This window comes from Alternaria ventricosa (genome assembly GCF_023758065.1).
Source record: "Alternaria ventricosa strain BMP 2768 chromosome Unknown scaffold_2, whole genome shotgun sequence".
In the NCBI taxonomy this organism is placed as follows: Eukaryota; Fungi; Ascomycota; class Dothideomycetes; order Pleosporales; family Pleosporaceae; genus Alternaria; species Alternaria ventricosa.
In genome coordinates, this window is record NW_026055682.1 from 142,977 (window position 1) to 157,228 (window position 14,252).

The 14,252-nt window shown below is 53.5% G+C and overlaps 5 protein-coding genes across 5 annotated transcripts; 3 read left to right on the plus strand and 2 right to left on the minus strand.

Moving 5' to 3' along the window:
* Positions 1–684: 684 nt before the first annotated feature.
* On the plus strand, positions 685–5,123 carry J4E93_001081 (uncharacterized protein; the record flags this gene model as incomplete). The annotated part of the gene is made up of 4 exons (XM_049339037.1): positions 685–1,424; positions 1,474–4,366; positions 4,431–4,616; positions 4,671–5,123. 4 exons carry the CDS (start codon positions 685–687, stop codon positions 5,121–5,123), a joined length of 4,272 nt encoding a protein of 1,423 aa, XP_049202994.1.
* Positions 5,124–5,557: 434 nt separating this feature from the next.
* J4E93_001082 (uncharacterized protein) lies at positions 5,558–6,628 on the plus strand (the record flags this gene model as incomplete). The annotated part of the gene is made up of 1 exon (XM_049339038.1): positions 5,558–6,628. The coding sequence occupies one exon, from the start codon at positions 5,558–5,560 to the stop codon at positions 6,626–6,628; it is 1,071 nt and encodes a 356-aa protein (XP_049202995.1).
* Positions 6,629–7,864: 1,236 nt separating this feature from the next.
* On the plus strand, positions 7,865–8,868 carry J4E93_001083 (uncharacterized protein; the record flags this gene model as incomplete). The annotated part of the gene is made up of 2 exons (XM_049339039.1): positions 7,865–8,656; positions 8,716–8,868. The coding sequence occupies 2 exons, from the start codon at positions 7,865–7,867 to the stop codon at positions 8,866–8,868; spliced, it is 945 nt and encodes a 314-aa protein (XP_049202996.1).
* A 273-nt stretch (positions 8,869–9,141) lies between these two features.
* J4E93_001084 (uncharacterized protein) lies at positions 9,142–10,494 on the minus strand (the record flags this gene model as incomplete). Its single annotated transcript, XM_049339040.1, has 1 exon — positions 9,142–10,494. One exon carries the CDS (start codon positions 10,492–10,494, stop codon positions 9,142–9,144), a length of 1,353 nt encoding a protein of 450 aa, XP_049202997.1.
* A 609-nt stretch (positions 10,495–11,103) lies between these two features.
* Positions 11,104–13,039, minus strand: J4E93_001085 (uncharacterized protein; the record flags this gene model as incomplete). The annotated part of the gene is made up of 5 exons (XM_049339041.1): positions 11,104–11,354; positions 11,406–11,766; positions 11,820–12,385; positions 12,435–12,813; positions 12,872–13,039. The coding sequence occupies 5 exons, from the start codon at positions 13,037–13,039 to the stop codon at positions 11,104–11,106; spliced, it is 1,725 nt and encodes a 574-aa protein (XP_049202998.1).
* Positions 13,040–14,252: the final 1,213 nt, after the last annotated feature.

Here is a 14,252-nt window from a genome sequence, read left to right on the forward strand (position 1 = left end):
TTTCCTAGACTTAGGTGTCCTCTCAATCTCCCTACTTGACGTCTTCTTTGCTCTTAGTACCTTACGGCTACCTGCATCTCTCAAGCGTCTCTTAGTCGATCGTCGTCACATCAGCCATTAATTCCCATCTTCTCACACTGCCCTATTCTTGCACCTTCCCATCTCAGCACATGCACGCATTCGAGTAAGAGCAGACCCCGCGATTTCCTCACACGATTGGTCCTTCTCCACTTTCCATCTACCTACCTTCACATACAGACTGCCACACCTACCTCGTTCTCTTAGAACTTATTCTCGACGGCTTCGCGGTCTAGCTGCCAGATTATCAGCCCGACGTCATCACACAAAACATCGGGCACGCGTGTCGCGACTCGCTCCTGCCGAATCCAGAGCGCCTTTAGGCAAACGGCCATCCGATTGCCCAAATCGAGCAAACAAAATTCTCCATCCTCCATCCTCCTACTCCAATCAACCCACATAGGTACGGCCAGCACATCCAAGCAGAGCCTCTGGTCAGCCGCTTCGGCACCGCTACATTGCCCTTTCCTGAAGCAGCGGTCACCTCCAATTAGCCAGCCGTCCCCGCGCCACCACCGCCACCCAATCGTCATTCCCCGAGGATTGGCGTTAGGGCAAGTACGTTCACAAACAAACATGGACCGCTACCTTCTTGACCCAGATCCAATGGGCTCGACTACTCCTGATTTCAACACCAGCACCCCCACATCATCCCAATCCTACACACTGAACCGAGAACCAGTTCAACACAGCGAACAGAAATCAGAGACCAGCTCCAATAGTGAGAAATCCTTCGGCAGCGGCAACATGTATCGCGGTAATCAACGCGGTGGTCGTGGCGGATATCGTGGTGGTAGAAGTGGCAACCGCACATACTCTGGCAGTTCGGGTAGCTCTAACGGCCAGTACAACCCCAACCGACCAACTCTCAAGCCCGCCTCGGCATCTCAGTCCTCTCAGGCTCCACACACTCGCATGGAAGATATGGAGCGAACCCCAGCCCGTGTGGACTCACCCGTTACTCCAGTCAAACAACTTTCTTCTTTCGACTTGAACGGGAACAGCATCAACGAGACCTACATCGCGAGAGCTAGTACCACCCCGACACCATCTCCGGCAAGGTCACCGATCATAAGCCCACCACGACAGGCCACTCAAGCGTCTCCTCGATATGGAGGTAATCGCCCGCGCTTCAACTCAGCTGGTCAGCGTAGTCCACAGAGGTCAATCTTGAGGAATCAGACTCAGCATTGGGCCCATTACCAGGAACTGAAGCTCAGACTATCGGGCATACCCAAGAGCTGCTGGACGAAAGAGGTGTATCAAGTAATGGCGTCGTTTGGCTCTGTCATCAGGATCGAGATGGTCACTGGCACCCGAGACTACTCCGCTTACGTGGTGTTTCGGTGAGTATTACTTCCGTCGATAGATGTCCATTCTAACCCTTTCTTACAGACCTCCCCCAGTGAAGACTATTCCTCATCAAAACCTTCGTATCGGCGGTGCTCTCGTAGGGCTTGAGACACTCCCTTCGCAAGTCAAGACCGTACCGAGCCCAGCCAATCCCGCCAAGTCATACTACGAGATCAACGTCCTACCTGTACATGGGCTCGACTTCGGCGTCAACGTAGCAGACAAGACCATGATTGCCATGCATACCTTGCGTTCACCGGGCAGTATCTACATGACGCTGAACCTGGTTCGCAAAGAGCTCGACGTTCAGTTCTCGGTAGATATCGATAAAGAGATGCGCAAGTTTCGCTTTGCGTTGCCGATTGCCCTGCTCTCCCGTATATACAAGACCACCGACAAAGTCACTGGCCAGCCGACTTTAATCATTCCGTTCAGCTCACCCCCGCAGTTCTACATGCAGCGAAGTGAGGGTCAGCATCTGGAGGACGGGAGACAATGCAGTACGTTCTCTAGGAAAGAGAGGTCGTGGAATGCCTGGGACACTTGGTACCGGGCGACCGATATCATCAACAACGCCGTCAAGAGCAAGTTCCAAGGCTTGCCGTTGATGAACCACAAGGATACCGCCATTATCGACATTGGTACGTTGCCCATAACTTCATCGAAGATTGCTCAACTAACTGATTTCTTAGGACGCTGGACGACTTATCGCATGATCTTCGACGCGACAGTGATGACTGGGCTCAAGTTCAAGGACTTCAGCGATGCTCTGGCCGACCATGGCGTCGCCATTGAGGACCTGGACGATTATACGATCCAAGACATGGTCCCATCGCCTCTATGGTCACTGCTACAAGAAGAGATATCTGGAACACATCCGCATCTTGAGTCGACACCCTCAAAGGGCTCGGTCTTCGAAGATCTCTTCGCTGGCCAGTTTCATCTAAGCTTTCCCGTCCGGTACCAACTCGAGGCGTGTCTATCGAACGGCTATTTGAAGGAACACAACATCACGAACGACTTCTTAGAGAAGCTCTCAGCGATGGAACCTCGCCGTGCCGCCTACATCCTGGAGAAAGTCGTCGATAAACAGCACGTCTACTACGATCCGATGGACGTATTCAGCATTCGGGTTAAGGACCTTGCGAAGAAAATCCCTAGCTACTGCATCCTTCAGCGATCGGTGGTAATCACCCCAACCATGATGCATGTAGCATCTCCAAACATGGAGACCTCCAATCGCATCATCCGCAAGCATGCTGCTGATGGCGATCGATTCATCCGAGTCAAGTTCTCTGACGAGAAGACAGAAGGTCAACTGCGCAATATGCCTAACGGAAGGGCTGAAGCTGCGTTTGACAGGGTACGTCGGGCCATGAAGTATGGCATCGTCGTCGCTGGGAGATACTATGAGTTCCTAGCGTTCGGAAACTCACAGTTTCGCGAACACGGAGCATACTTCTACGCGCTTACTTCTTCCAAGTCCGCCGATGACATCCGCATCTCCCTGGGCAACTTCGATCACATCAAGACCGTCGCCAAATTCGGTGCTCGTCTCGGTCAATGCTTCTCAACCACTCGCGCAATGCGGGATAACGTTAAGGTTATAACGATTCCCGACATTATACGTAACAACTATACTTTCACAGACGGTGTCGGTAAGATCTCACAGTTCCTAGCCCAGATGGCTGCCCAAGAACTCGGGCTTGCCCGCGCCTTCGATGACCCCCCGTCTTTATTCCAGTTTCGCCTTGGCGGCTGCAAGGGTGTACTTGCCCCGGATCCAAAGATTACTGGTCCTGAGGTTCATATAAGGCCCAGTCAGATGAAATTCGTGGCACCCTACACCGGTCTGGAGATTATCCGGTCCTCATCTCTTGCCACACCCTTCTTCAACCGTCAGATCATCGTAGTCTTGTCATACCTTGGCGTGCCCGATTCTGTGGTAATCAAGAAGCAACAAGAGATGATCAATGACTACGAGACCGCAATGGTAGACGATAGCGTTGCCTTGCAGAAGCTTCGAAAGCACATTGACATGAACCAGACCACGTTGACCGTCGCAGGAATGGTCCTCGATGGCTTTATGAAGTCTCAAGATCCGTTCGTCATGTCACTCCTCAAGTTGTGGAGGGCTTGCACTATCAAGAACCTCAAGGAGAAGGCTCGGATAGCCATCGATGACGGCGCGTTCGTACTTGGTTGCGTTGACGAAACAGCAACACTCCGAGGCCATATGAACGACCTCCAGCTTGATGCTACGAATGAGGAGAAGCTGGCAACTCTCCCCGAGATCTTCTTGCAAGTCGATGATACGAGCAGGAAAGGACACTACAAAATTATCCAAGGAGTGTGTGTCCTGGCGCGAAACCCCTCACTTCACCCGGGAGACCTTCGAGTCGTTCGCGCGGTAGATGTACCGGGATTACATCATCTCAAAAACGTCGTGGTGCTGCCACAGAACGGGGATAGGGATCTCGCTAACATGTGCTCTGGCGGCGACCTTGACGGGGATGACTACATGGTGCTGTGGGATCCAGATCTGATACCCCAGACCGTCAATATGCCTGCTATGGACTTCACAGCCGAAAAGCCGGTTGAGACCGACGACCCAATTACTGCCGCGCATATTGGCGAGTTCTTCGTCAGTTATATGAAGAACGATACCCTTGGCCAGATTGCGCACGCCCATCTGGCAAACGCAGACCTCCAGGCCGATGGGGTCAACGACGACAAGTGCCTTGCTCTAGCGGAGTTACATTCCAAAGCCGTCGACTTCCCGAAGAGCGGTTTGCCAGCCGAGATGACGCGCGAATTGAGACCACATATGTGGCCGCATTTCATGGAGAAGAAGCACCTCCCAGAATCTAAGATCTATCATTCGAGAAAGGTCCTCGGCATCCTTTACGACCAAGTACAGCTGGTCGACTTTAAGGTAAGCCGCGACAGTACGAAATGCATGTGAGACATACGCTGACTTCGTATCTTCATCTTTGTAGCCTCAGTGGGAAAACCCATTCGACAAGCGAGTCCTGGATGCCTTTGGGCTCGGCGACGAAGTTTTGGCGAAAGCTGCGGAAATCAAGACTTCCTACGATGAGTCATTGCGGCGCCTGATGGCCAAGCATGGCATCCAGACAGAGTTCGAGGCCTGGTCTGTATTTGTCATAGTACATAACCATGAAGTAAGTACTGACTGTTCGAGATCCATGACACATACTGACTTCGCACCCTTCCAGAGCCGAGATTACAAGTTCGCAGAAGAATTTGGAAGGACTATCGGTGCCTTCAAGTCCCAATACCGGGATGAATGCCGAGCTGCTGCAGAAGACAACCTGGAGAAATTTGTCGCCGCGATGTATATGGTGACTGCGAAAGAGATGGAGACTGCATTGGTCGAATGCCGTACGAAGAAGACAGTGGGTGGTAGGGATGTTCCGGTGCGACCGATGGAACCGGAGCACATGCCCTTGATTTCATTCCCATGGCTCTTCCCAAACGAACTGGGTAAGATTGCGACTGGCGGTGCGACCACTCGACAGCTAGACGTCCAGCAAAACATCCCAACCCGATCCAAGAAGCACCCGGCATCTTCCATGCTGGCAGAAGTCGATACAGAGATTGGTGTTGTTGAGACCGAAGCGGGTATCACGCGTTACGGGGAGTTGCTGGACCTGGACTTCAGTCTGTGAGGAAGGGCAGAGTGGCGATGGAGGAGGCGTGAGGATGATAAGGAGTACGAAGAGGAAGCTTTCAGGAAGAACTGTGTTTGAGGACTACAATGGTAGTTTTGATGGCAAACCAACTTTGACGGCGGACCGAGGAGGATACGACGTGGGCCACAGGTGCAGAAAAGTTTGGTGGGTGTTTCTGACTGGCGGCCTTACGATGGACTGACTGGTTTATGGGGTTCGTGTTATGTCTGAAGGGAAGGGCATGCGGGGTTGTTCGCTATGGAAGTAGAGAAAATCACAAAAAAACGTAGAAAATAGAAAACTCAAACAGGCTTCTTGACATTGGTGGTGATCTCTCCTTGCCAGAAGAACAAGCTATGACGGCGATAGCTGGTATCGATAAGCAGCACACCACGCGCAACTCCTAATTTCCACTCGGCACCCGCGTCACAATGCCACCCTCGACGCGTATCCCCGCGCTCCTCCAACCCTACGTCCAACTACCACCGAACGACTCGATCCTCCTGCTCACGAGCACCCTCGGCGCGAGCGCAAACTGGCTGCTCATCCGCTTCCTCTGCCATGAGCTGAGCACACAAGATGGCGGGGATGACGAGGGGCACAACGTTGTCCTCGTCTCTTGGATGAGGGAATACGACTTCTGGAGGCAGGAGGCGCGGAAGGGCGCGGCGCTTGATTTGGACAAGATGAGGAGGGAGGGACGGTTTGCTTTTGTGGATGGGCTGGGTGCTGGGGGGGATGCGATGGATGGTGCGGTGGAGGGATCGTTGGGGGTTGATGCGCATGCGATATCACGGGTTCCAGTGTTGAATGCGATAAGAGGGCCACAGATATTGCCTGCGCGAGGACCACCTGGACGGATAGTACCTGCGAGAGGGCCTCCTCCAGCAGCTCCCGCGGCGTCACCAACTTCACCACCAGCTACGAGTACCGCGAACGGCCCAGCAAGTGCAACCCAAAGCACGCCAGGTCATTATATACTCAAGAGCCTCGAGATCGCGGCCATCAAGTCTTCCATCTCCAGCGCCATTTCCCCACTCGCTACGTCTACCGCTCGAAAGACGCTCCTCATCTTCGACAACCCAGATCTCCTCCTCGCGCTGAACCCAGCCATCACACCCTCCCACTTTACCACCCTCATGCTGCAGCTCCATACGCTACCGAACGTGACCCATATCCTCACGCACCTACAGGCCGACAACCCGCTGCTTAGTCTCTCCACACCCCCACAGCCGCTCGAAGTAGCGCATCATAATTTGGTTGTTAAGTGCGCACATATGAGCAGACGGATACTGGGTGTCAGAGTATTAGACACTGGCGTTGCGAGGGATGTAAGCGGCGTAATACGCATCACTGAGCAGAGGAAACAATGGTTTGATGTTGGCTTTGGTGTTGAGGGGGATAAGGAGGGGGATGGGGGGAGAGGGAAGGAGTTCTTGTATCAGGTTAAGAGTGATGGGAGTGTTAGGGTGTTTGAGAGGGGTGCTGGGGGTGAGGGCTGAGGTCTGCAGGTTGAGCTTGACGAGTAAATCCTGAAGATGCGTCTCCCGTTGACGCTGCAGGATCATCGCCTCTCTCCGCGGATGCAATGCGCAGGAAGGGAAGGTGTATATATAGTCGTCTCGGCTACATAGCAAGCTCCAAGCCACGCAATGGAAAAGACCAACACATGATCAATTCTTATCATCAGCTGTCGAATATTTCAAATAACCCTCGTTACTGCAGCTGTCGAATACCCCAAGCTAACTCCTACGTTACTGCAACAGAACTACGCGAGCCTACATAGAGCTACCTGGCCGCGGTTTGTTGCCCTGCTCTGCATCGACACTCCACGGACTAGAATTACGCGAACCTCGCAGAACGCCGCATCTCGTGCATGTTCGCATGCAGCGACCAACGAATCCGGAACGCGGCTCCTGATATCACCCGCCGCACCCCCGGCCCCGAATCCTCCTACCTGGGCACACGAATCCTCCGCGCGCGATCTTCGGCGAGCGACTGACCACTGACCAACGATGCACCGGCGACTCCGAACTTTGCGCTGCCATGCAATCAATACAACACCGCTATTATCATCCTGCTGCAGTGATACAACTACGCCGCCCGCAATGACCGTGCTTTCACAGTCTTGTGACGGGGATGAACGAACGACAAACTCGATACGAATTCCCCAGTTCAACGCCAACAATAGTCCTGGAGCGCATGCGGCTATATACAAATATGCAACTTGATCCTTCGGACTGCACGATGTCTATAACTAGAAAGATGGACGACGTTCTAAATGGGCTACCCTTACCTACCCAGGTAACCGACGCGCATTCCATCAGGGTGGTTTTTGGGGGCGCCTTACACAGCAGCATGCGGCACAGTTGCCTTTGTCCAATCGATGTGCGAGACGCCACGACGCGGCCTCCCGGGGTTGAACCGTTTGCTTCAAACAAGGTGACGGGACCATTCGGCGAGAAAGAATAAGCGCTGTGATGATGATGGGCAGGAAGGAAGGTAGGGAAGGAAGAAGGAAGATGCCGCTTGTGTAAGACATGCGTGACGTGGAAGTATATATGGTTTAGAGTTTCGCTGCTGACAGCAATGGCACCGAGATGTCTGCCTACTACTAAAATCTATCTATATTCCCCAGCCTTGGACTTGAAGGATTGCACTGTTCCCCTCAGCTTCAATCAGTCGACCTTACTTTACCTCACCTCTCTTCCATCGCCCCAGACAAAACAACTCCAAAAATGTCAACCCCCCACCTCCTCGACCTCCCCACCGAAATCCTAAACCACATACTCACCCCCCTACCCACACGCTCCCTACTCTCTTTCTTAGAAACCTCCCGTCACGCCCGCATCCTCGCAAACGCCAATCTGCACACCCTCTCTTTGGGAATCGCGCCTCTTGCTCCCGCTTTCTTCAAGTACCTCGACCCGTCCATCACCAGTACCAATAACAACACATCCGACCCCTACGAAATCTGGCTGCGCATCCCCCAGGCAAAAACCTACGAGTATTTGACGTTGCACACCTTCCAAAGCTTGCTCGTAACAAGCATACTAAACCGCCACGGCACGATGCTGCAGCACCTCAACATCAGCATCTGGTCCCTAACCCTCCCCATGGCAAAAGCGCTAACCACGCTCCGCGCCCTCCTTACCTTCAGCCTTAGAATCGAAAGCGGCGCCAGGTACGTCCGTGGTATCCCGCGGTCGCGTATCGCTGTCGAACGGGAAGAGCAGGGTAAGGCTTGGGATGTGCTTGCTGAGAGTGCGGGGGCGTGGAGTCGGCGAGTCGTCAGTTTGAAACTGGAAAATTGTGATGTTAGGGCTGAGCAGTTGGCTGTGCTGTTGGGAGAGATGAGGGGGTGTGAGGAGCTGGGGTTGAGGAGGGGGAGGTATTTGGGGAGGGAGATGTGGGCGGCTCTGGGAGAGTGGGAGGGCAGGGGGAGGTTGAGGGTGTTGGAGGTGGCGGAGTGTGGGGAGTTGCTTGGGGATGAGGCGAGGGAGGTTGTGGGGGGGTTGGATGGGTTGGAGGTACGTTGTTTCGTGTGTTTTGTTGATGGAGTTTACTTGTATGGCTAACACCAAAGCAGTCTCTCAACCTCTACGACTGTCAAGAACAACGATCTGGAGAGTTTGAGCGGCTTAACGCGGAAACGTGGCATATCAAAGACTTCACAGCACCGAGACCGGGTGGTTACGGCGAGAACATGATCATCGAGGTGGATCCGGACTATATCTTCTGAGAATACGCAGTCAAGGTGGAGCTTTACCAGTAAAGTATTTCGATTGTTTGTATAAGCAAGCAAGGAACCGCAACGACGTGAGTGTCGAAGATCAACCGTTCCAGCTGCCACAGTTTATCTATATACGCATAATCTCTCGGGTGGCACCACTTGGGTATAGCCTTCACTGATCGATCCATCTATTCAAGTATCCACTGCCCTACCCATTCATCACCAGCTTCATCAATCCATGTATCCTAACCACCAACCCACCAATCCAACCACGTCATCCCCTCAAAACTTCTCATACTGACTATAATCCATATCCGGGTGATGAAAAGGCCCCCTCACCCAGCCAGTCGGAGGCGCACCGAAAGAACTCGAGCCCTGACTAGCCCCAACCATACTCTGAGCCCCCTGACTAGCGCGAGCGCGCAGGTACTCGCTGTACTCTGACACGCGTTGTTCTTTGATCTGCCACTGAGCGGCTGCCTTGAGCATCTCCTGGTGAGCAATGATATCCTCAATGGGCTGGTTGTAGTAGGCGGCTGTGTGCTCTTCGTAGTGGTGACCCGGGTGGTGGAGCTGGGCGTGGTGTTCGGGGGAGTGCTGCATTGATGGTTTGCCTGTGATCTGGTATGTGTTGTTGGTGGTGGTGTTGGGCTCGGCGCCGGAGGTCTCGTTGGCGTCTGCGGATCCGACGGCGGGCGGCGTGTCGTTGGTGGGGCGGCTGACTTCGTAGTCGACGTCGCATACGGGAGCGGCCCTGCGCGCATTGTTGCGAGCATGGCGGCGAGCAATGAGCTTCTCTTCCGCTGACTTTGCCACAAGAGCCTCGCGCAACGTCTTCATCTTTGCTTGGCGGCGCGACAGCCTGGCCTTGACGACGGCTTCTTCCTTCTCCAAGTCGAGCATGCGCCGGTACTTTGACTCCAGGTACGCACCGATCATGGCCGGCGCCCAGTCCTGGACAAAGTTGAGCCCGAGGATACCGTTGTAGACGTCGGAGCTGTAGAGCTGCGATAACTGCTCGTGCGCTTCCTCTGCTTTCATGTTCTTTTGCTGGACTTGGTGGACCAGTTCGTGACGGAGTGATTCAAGCCTCGCCTCGCGGACTGCATCGTCGAGCGCTTTGCCGCAGGATGGGTTGTTGAGGACGTTCCAGTACTCAGACAGACTGTTGTGGAGCTCGGCGATGCTGGGGCCGCCTTCAGAGATGTCCTCAGTCGCAACGTTGAAGCCGCTGTTGATGCGGAGGTTCAGCAGCTGATGCATCTCCTGCATGCGTGCGACAAGCGCATAGTATATGTCCTCGTAGTCGGCGAGAGGGCGGTCAGTCGCCTCTTCATCGGCACGTTCGTAGATGCGTCCGTGAATGCGTTCGGGGGTGAGAAAGCCGTGAGGCAACAGGCTTGGGCCGACCTGCTTCTTCTGCAGGCGGTCGAACAGAGTGTTGAGACTGGGGCTGTAGATGTCGAGGTCGGGCTTGCCGAAGAGGTTGCAGGTGCCCGCAAGGTTGATGAGGTAGTTGCTGAGCTTGAGGATGTGCTCGACGATGTAGTCGGTCGGGTAGGCTGTGGTTGCAGCTTCGACAGCCATCTGGCTGACTGCCACTGCAAATTTTGGGAGGAGAGTCTTTGAAGACATCTCAGGAGGTATCTTGGGTTGTGGAAAGTAAGGTAAGAAGGTATGAGACGATCAAGGTGAGCTTGTTGGGGACGAGAGGGAAATGGATGATTGTGTAAAGAGCTGAGGAGTTTGCAGTACAAAGTATACTCAGCGTGCGATCAATATTAGCGAAAAGGTTGTGGGCTTGAAAAGCTGGAATTGAGGGGGCTGGGAGACGATTTTGTAAAGTGAAGGTGAAGGGACACCCGAAATCAGATATCCCGTCCCCCTCACTTGGCTGGTATTGTTCTTGCAGGAAAGCTGAACAATAGACTTGAGCTTATTCAGGCAACTTGGAGGAGGCCTTGCAGAATGCGGTCGCGAGATCGCGGGTGCAGTGTTGCTCGTTGCTGGAGAGACGACCATTCTGTGCGCGCGACGTCATTGATAGCGGCCAAACGCTCCGCAGCGAAGGACGAATCGCACAATACTGTACCATTGGTAGAGTCGAATTATATATTCCGTCTCGTGAACATCCTACTTGCCTTGGCCGGACGATATTGTTGCCTGAAGGTGTGGGTGACCTCAATGACGATACTGACGTCCCATCGAGGCATGTGCTGACTCATCCCCTCATCTGGTCATTTTTTAGGCGCTCAGGCTCCGTACCAACCCCCTCGCATCGAAATCCCTTAGCCGGCGAGGCAGTTCATCTTGGATCCAATCCCGTCCGAAGAAGGCGCTGCCAGCAAGTGCTCCTGCAGTAGCCAGCCAGAGGATAGTCTTGGTAGTACCCGGTCGAAATTCCTCGCCAGTCTTTTCGTTCCGATAGACAAAGTCACCCTTCTTCCAAAAGATGCTCCTGAGCCAATAGAGGGATTGCCAGTCAGGGTACATCACTGACAGAGTTAGCGCACGGACTCACACCAGCGTCCACCCTCGCCACTTACTATTATTTAGACCTGTCTTCGGGTCTACAGCCCAATTGACGCAACCTGAGTTCCAGACCAGCTTGCTTGCTGCTTTTTGTGTCCATTGCGAGTCTGCGACCGCAGCCTCCGGCTTGACCTCTACGGTCGCCGGTGGTGGTGAAAGCATTTGAGGAATGAACGATTGCGATCGATATGATGGCAGTGACTTGAAGATGGGCTCTAGCAGCCGGAGAGTGAAGTTGATCTGGCATTCGACAGTGTAGATGACGCTGAGATGGCCGGTGACGGTATTTGGACCCATGAGGATGAAGAAGTTCGGGAACTGTGGGACCACCGTACCGAAGTAAGCTTGCGCGACGCCTTGTGAAGTCTTATCCCACTGCGATATGCATCAGTATAAATTTTTCTTGCGGCGGTTAGTGGTAAACTCACGTATTCGTTCAAGCGCAGTCCGTCGCGCCCTGCTATCTCCATCGGACAAAGCATCTGCTGGGTCGCGAAGCCGGTCGCAAGCACGATGGCATCCGCCTTCACCTCGCGACCGCTCTTTGTTACCACGCCATCATCAGTGATTCTTTCTACTGGCTCGTTGGCAACCAGCTCAATATTGTCTCGCCATAAGGTCTTCAGATAGTCTGTGTCCAATACTTTCCGCTTGCACCCAATTTCGGTCTTTGGAATGAGCGCGTCCCAATACTTGGGTGGCGCCATGCTCTTCACGTATGCTTCATTCTCCTTGGCCAGGTTTTGGCGGATGCTGCGCCCGGTCTCAATGTCAAAACCACTCCAGTCGCGCTCCATGTCGTAGTAGAATTTCGCACGGTAGAGGCGCATTGCTAGTGGTACGTAGCGCATCACGGCTTTGAAGGTATTCGAATAGTATGGGTTCTGGCGCTCTGCAAGGTATTGCGCTTGTCGTCCGAACTGTGTGAGTTTGCGCACAGGGTTGGGCTCGTTAGCCATGATAGGAACAAATTGAGTGGCCGAGCAGCCATTGCCTGGGGCTTTGTAAGCACACAACTGACGAACCGATATGTATAGACATACCAAGTACGACGACATCTTTGTCCTTCCAATCGAAACTGTGGTCCCATTGCGCAGAATGAAACAGTTTGCCCTGGTACGTCTCTACTCCGGGCAGATCGCACTGCTTAGGCACTGAGAGTGAGCCCACACCCGAGACAAGTATCTTCGCTCGACGCGTGGTCCGTTCTTTGGTTTGAAGGTTCAAGATAGATACCTCCCAGACGTTGTCGAGATCGTTCCAAGCTGCTTTCTCCACTATGGAATGAAAACGGACGTGATCCATGATCTTGTACTGCTCGGCCACAGAGCGGAAGTAGGCCTGGATTTCCGGACGCATGGAGTATTTTCTGGACCAATCTGGGTTCAGCGCGAAACTGTAGGAGTAGAAGTGTGAGGCGACCTAGTCAGCTTAGCATATTTTTCGGCACCGATAGCTGTTTGGACTCAGAACAACTTACATCGCATCCACAGCCTGGATATGTATTGGCCAACCAGGTACCACCGACATCTTCACTCTTCTCAATGAGCTCGAAGTTACGAAGGCCGTACTTGCGGATGATTTGAACGGCGAGGCCCAGGCCGCTCATGCCCGCACCTATGATGAGAACTTCCGTATCAAAAGACATCGTAAAGAAGCTTCAAGAAACTCGAAGATGTAACAGGGTATAATTAGGGGAGGATGGCAGAGTCCAGAGTCGCGACCAGCATCGGATAGAGCAATAGGGATACTTATACCTTCGACTTTACGCCATCCCCTCCGCTGATCCACTGATCCACACCCCAGAACGACCAGATATCCAACGGTGGAGCCTGCGTCTCCCGTTCAACCTCATCATGTCCGGAGTATGGGTGCCGTCTAACCTCTTCGTGCCTCTGTTCGCGCGTTGACGTTGAGATGTGGTCCTTGTTTGGGCAGGTCTGCCGAGCAGGAAGCAGGAAGTTTGCCGACAGCCAATGACAGGCCTCGGCTGTTGCGGGGACCCCACACCTCGCACACGCGTGTATGCTTCTCGTCACGATCCGGATCTTTCGTTTTTGGCATCCCGACGTCTGCCTCTTCGATTGCGCGTACGATTCTTAACATCACTTCGGAATGCTCGTGGTGTTCAACGTTGGATGTCGCGGGTAAATGACGTCATTGCTTCGTCGCGGCGTTTCGCGATTAGAACGCGCATCTCACTCACATAACGAACGCCAACCTCCTTGACTACCATGTTGAGGAGTATAACCTGGCGAAGAATGAACGTGTGGAATTCGTGCTTTTCCCCAGCCCGATCATAGGTGACAGCGAGCTGTCAACTGCACCAGGCTCGCAATGGGCTTACCAGCAAGTCTCGCACGCGACATATCGCCACCGCGGCCTTCAAAGCGACGTAGAACGTCTGCGGCAGATGTCAGGAGCTCAAATTCAAAAGCAGCTGTGCACTCAGATGCAACACCAGCTGTCCCGAAGGCTTTGCCCGCGCTAGCAGCAGTAGAAGCCGGCAAGGTCAGGATTGACGATCACCTTACTTACTTCAGGAGCCACCTGGTGAAAAGCTCTAGGAACATACCACTTGACGTACCAAAACTCTCAATCGATGCTTTTGCCGCCCTCTACCAGTCCAACGCCAACCCTTATGGTCACCACTTTGTTGTTCATCAACACAATCACCCGATTGCGGGTGTACATTATGACCTCCGTCTTCAATTCTCAGAAACGAGCTCGATGTCCTTCGCCCTTCCGAAAGGACTCCCCGGTGATCCCAACTCGAGAAGCATAGGTCGCATGGCGATCGAGACTAGAGTACACAACTACTGGAATCATTTGATCGAGAGTGCCAGCAGGAAGACTGGAAG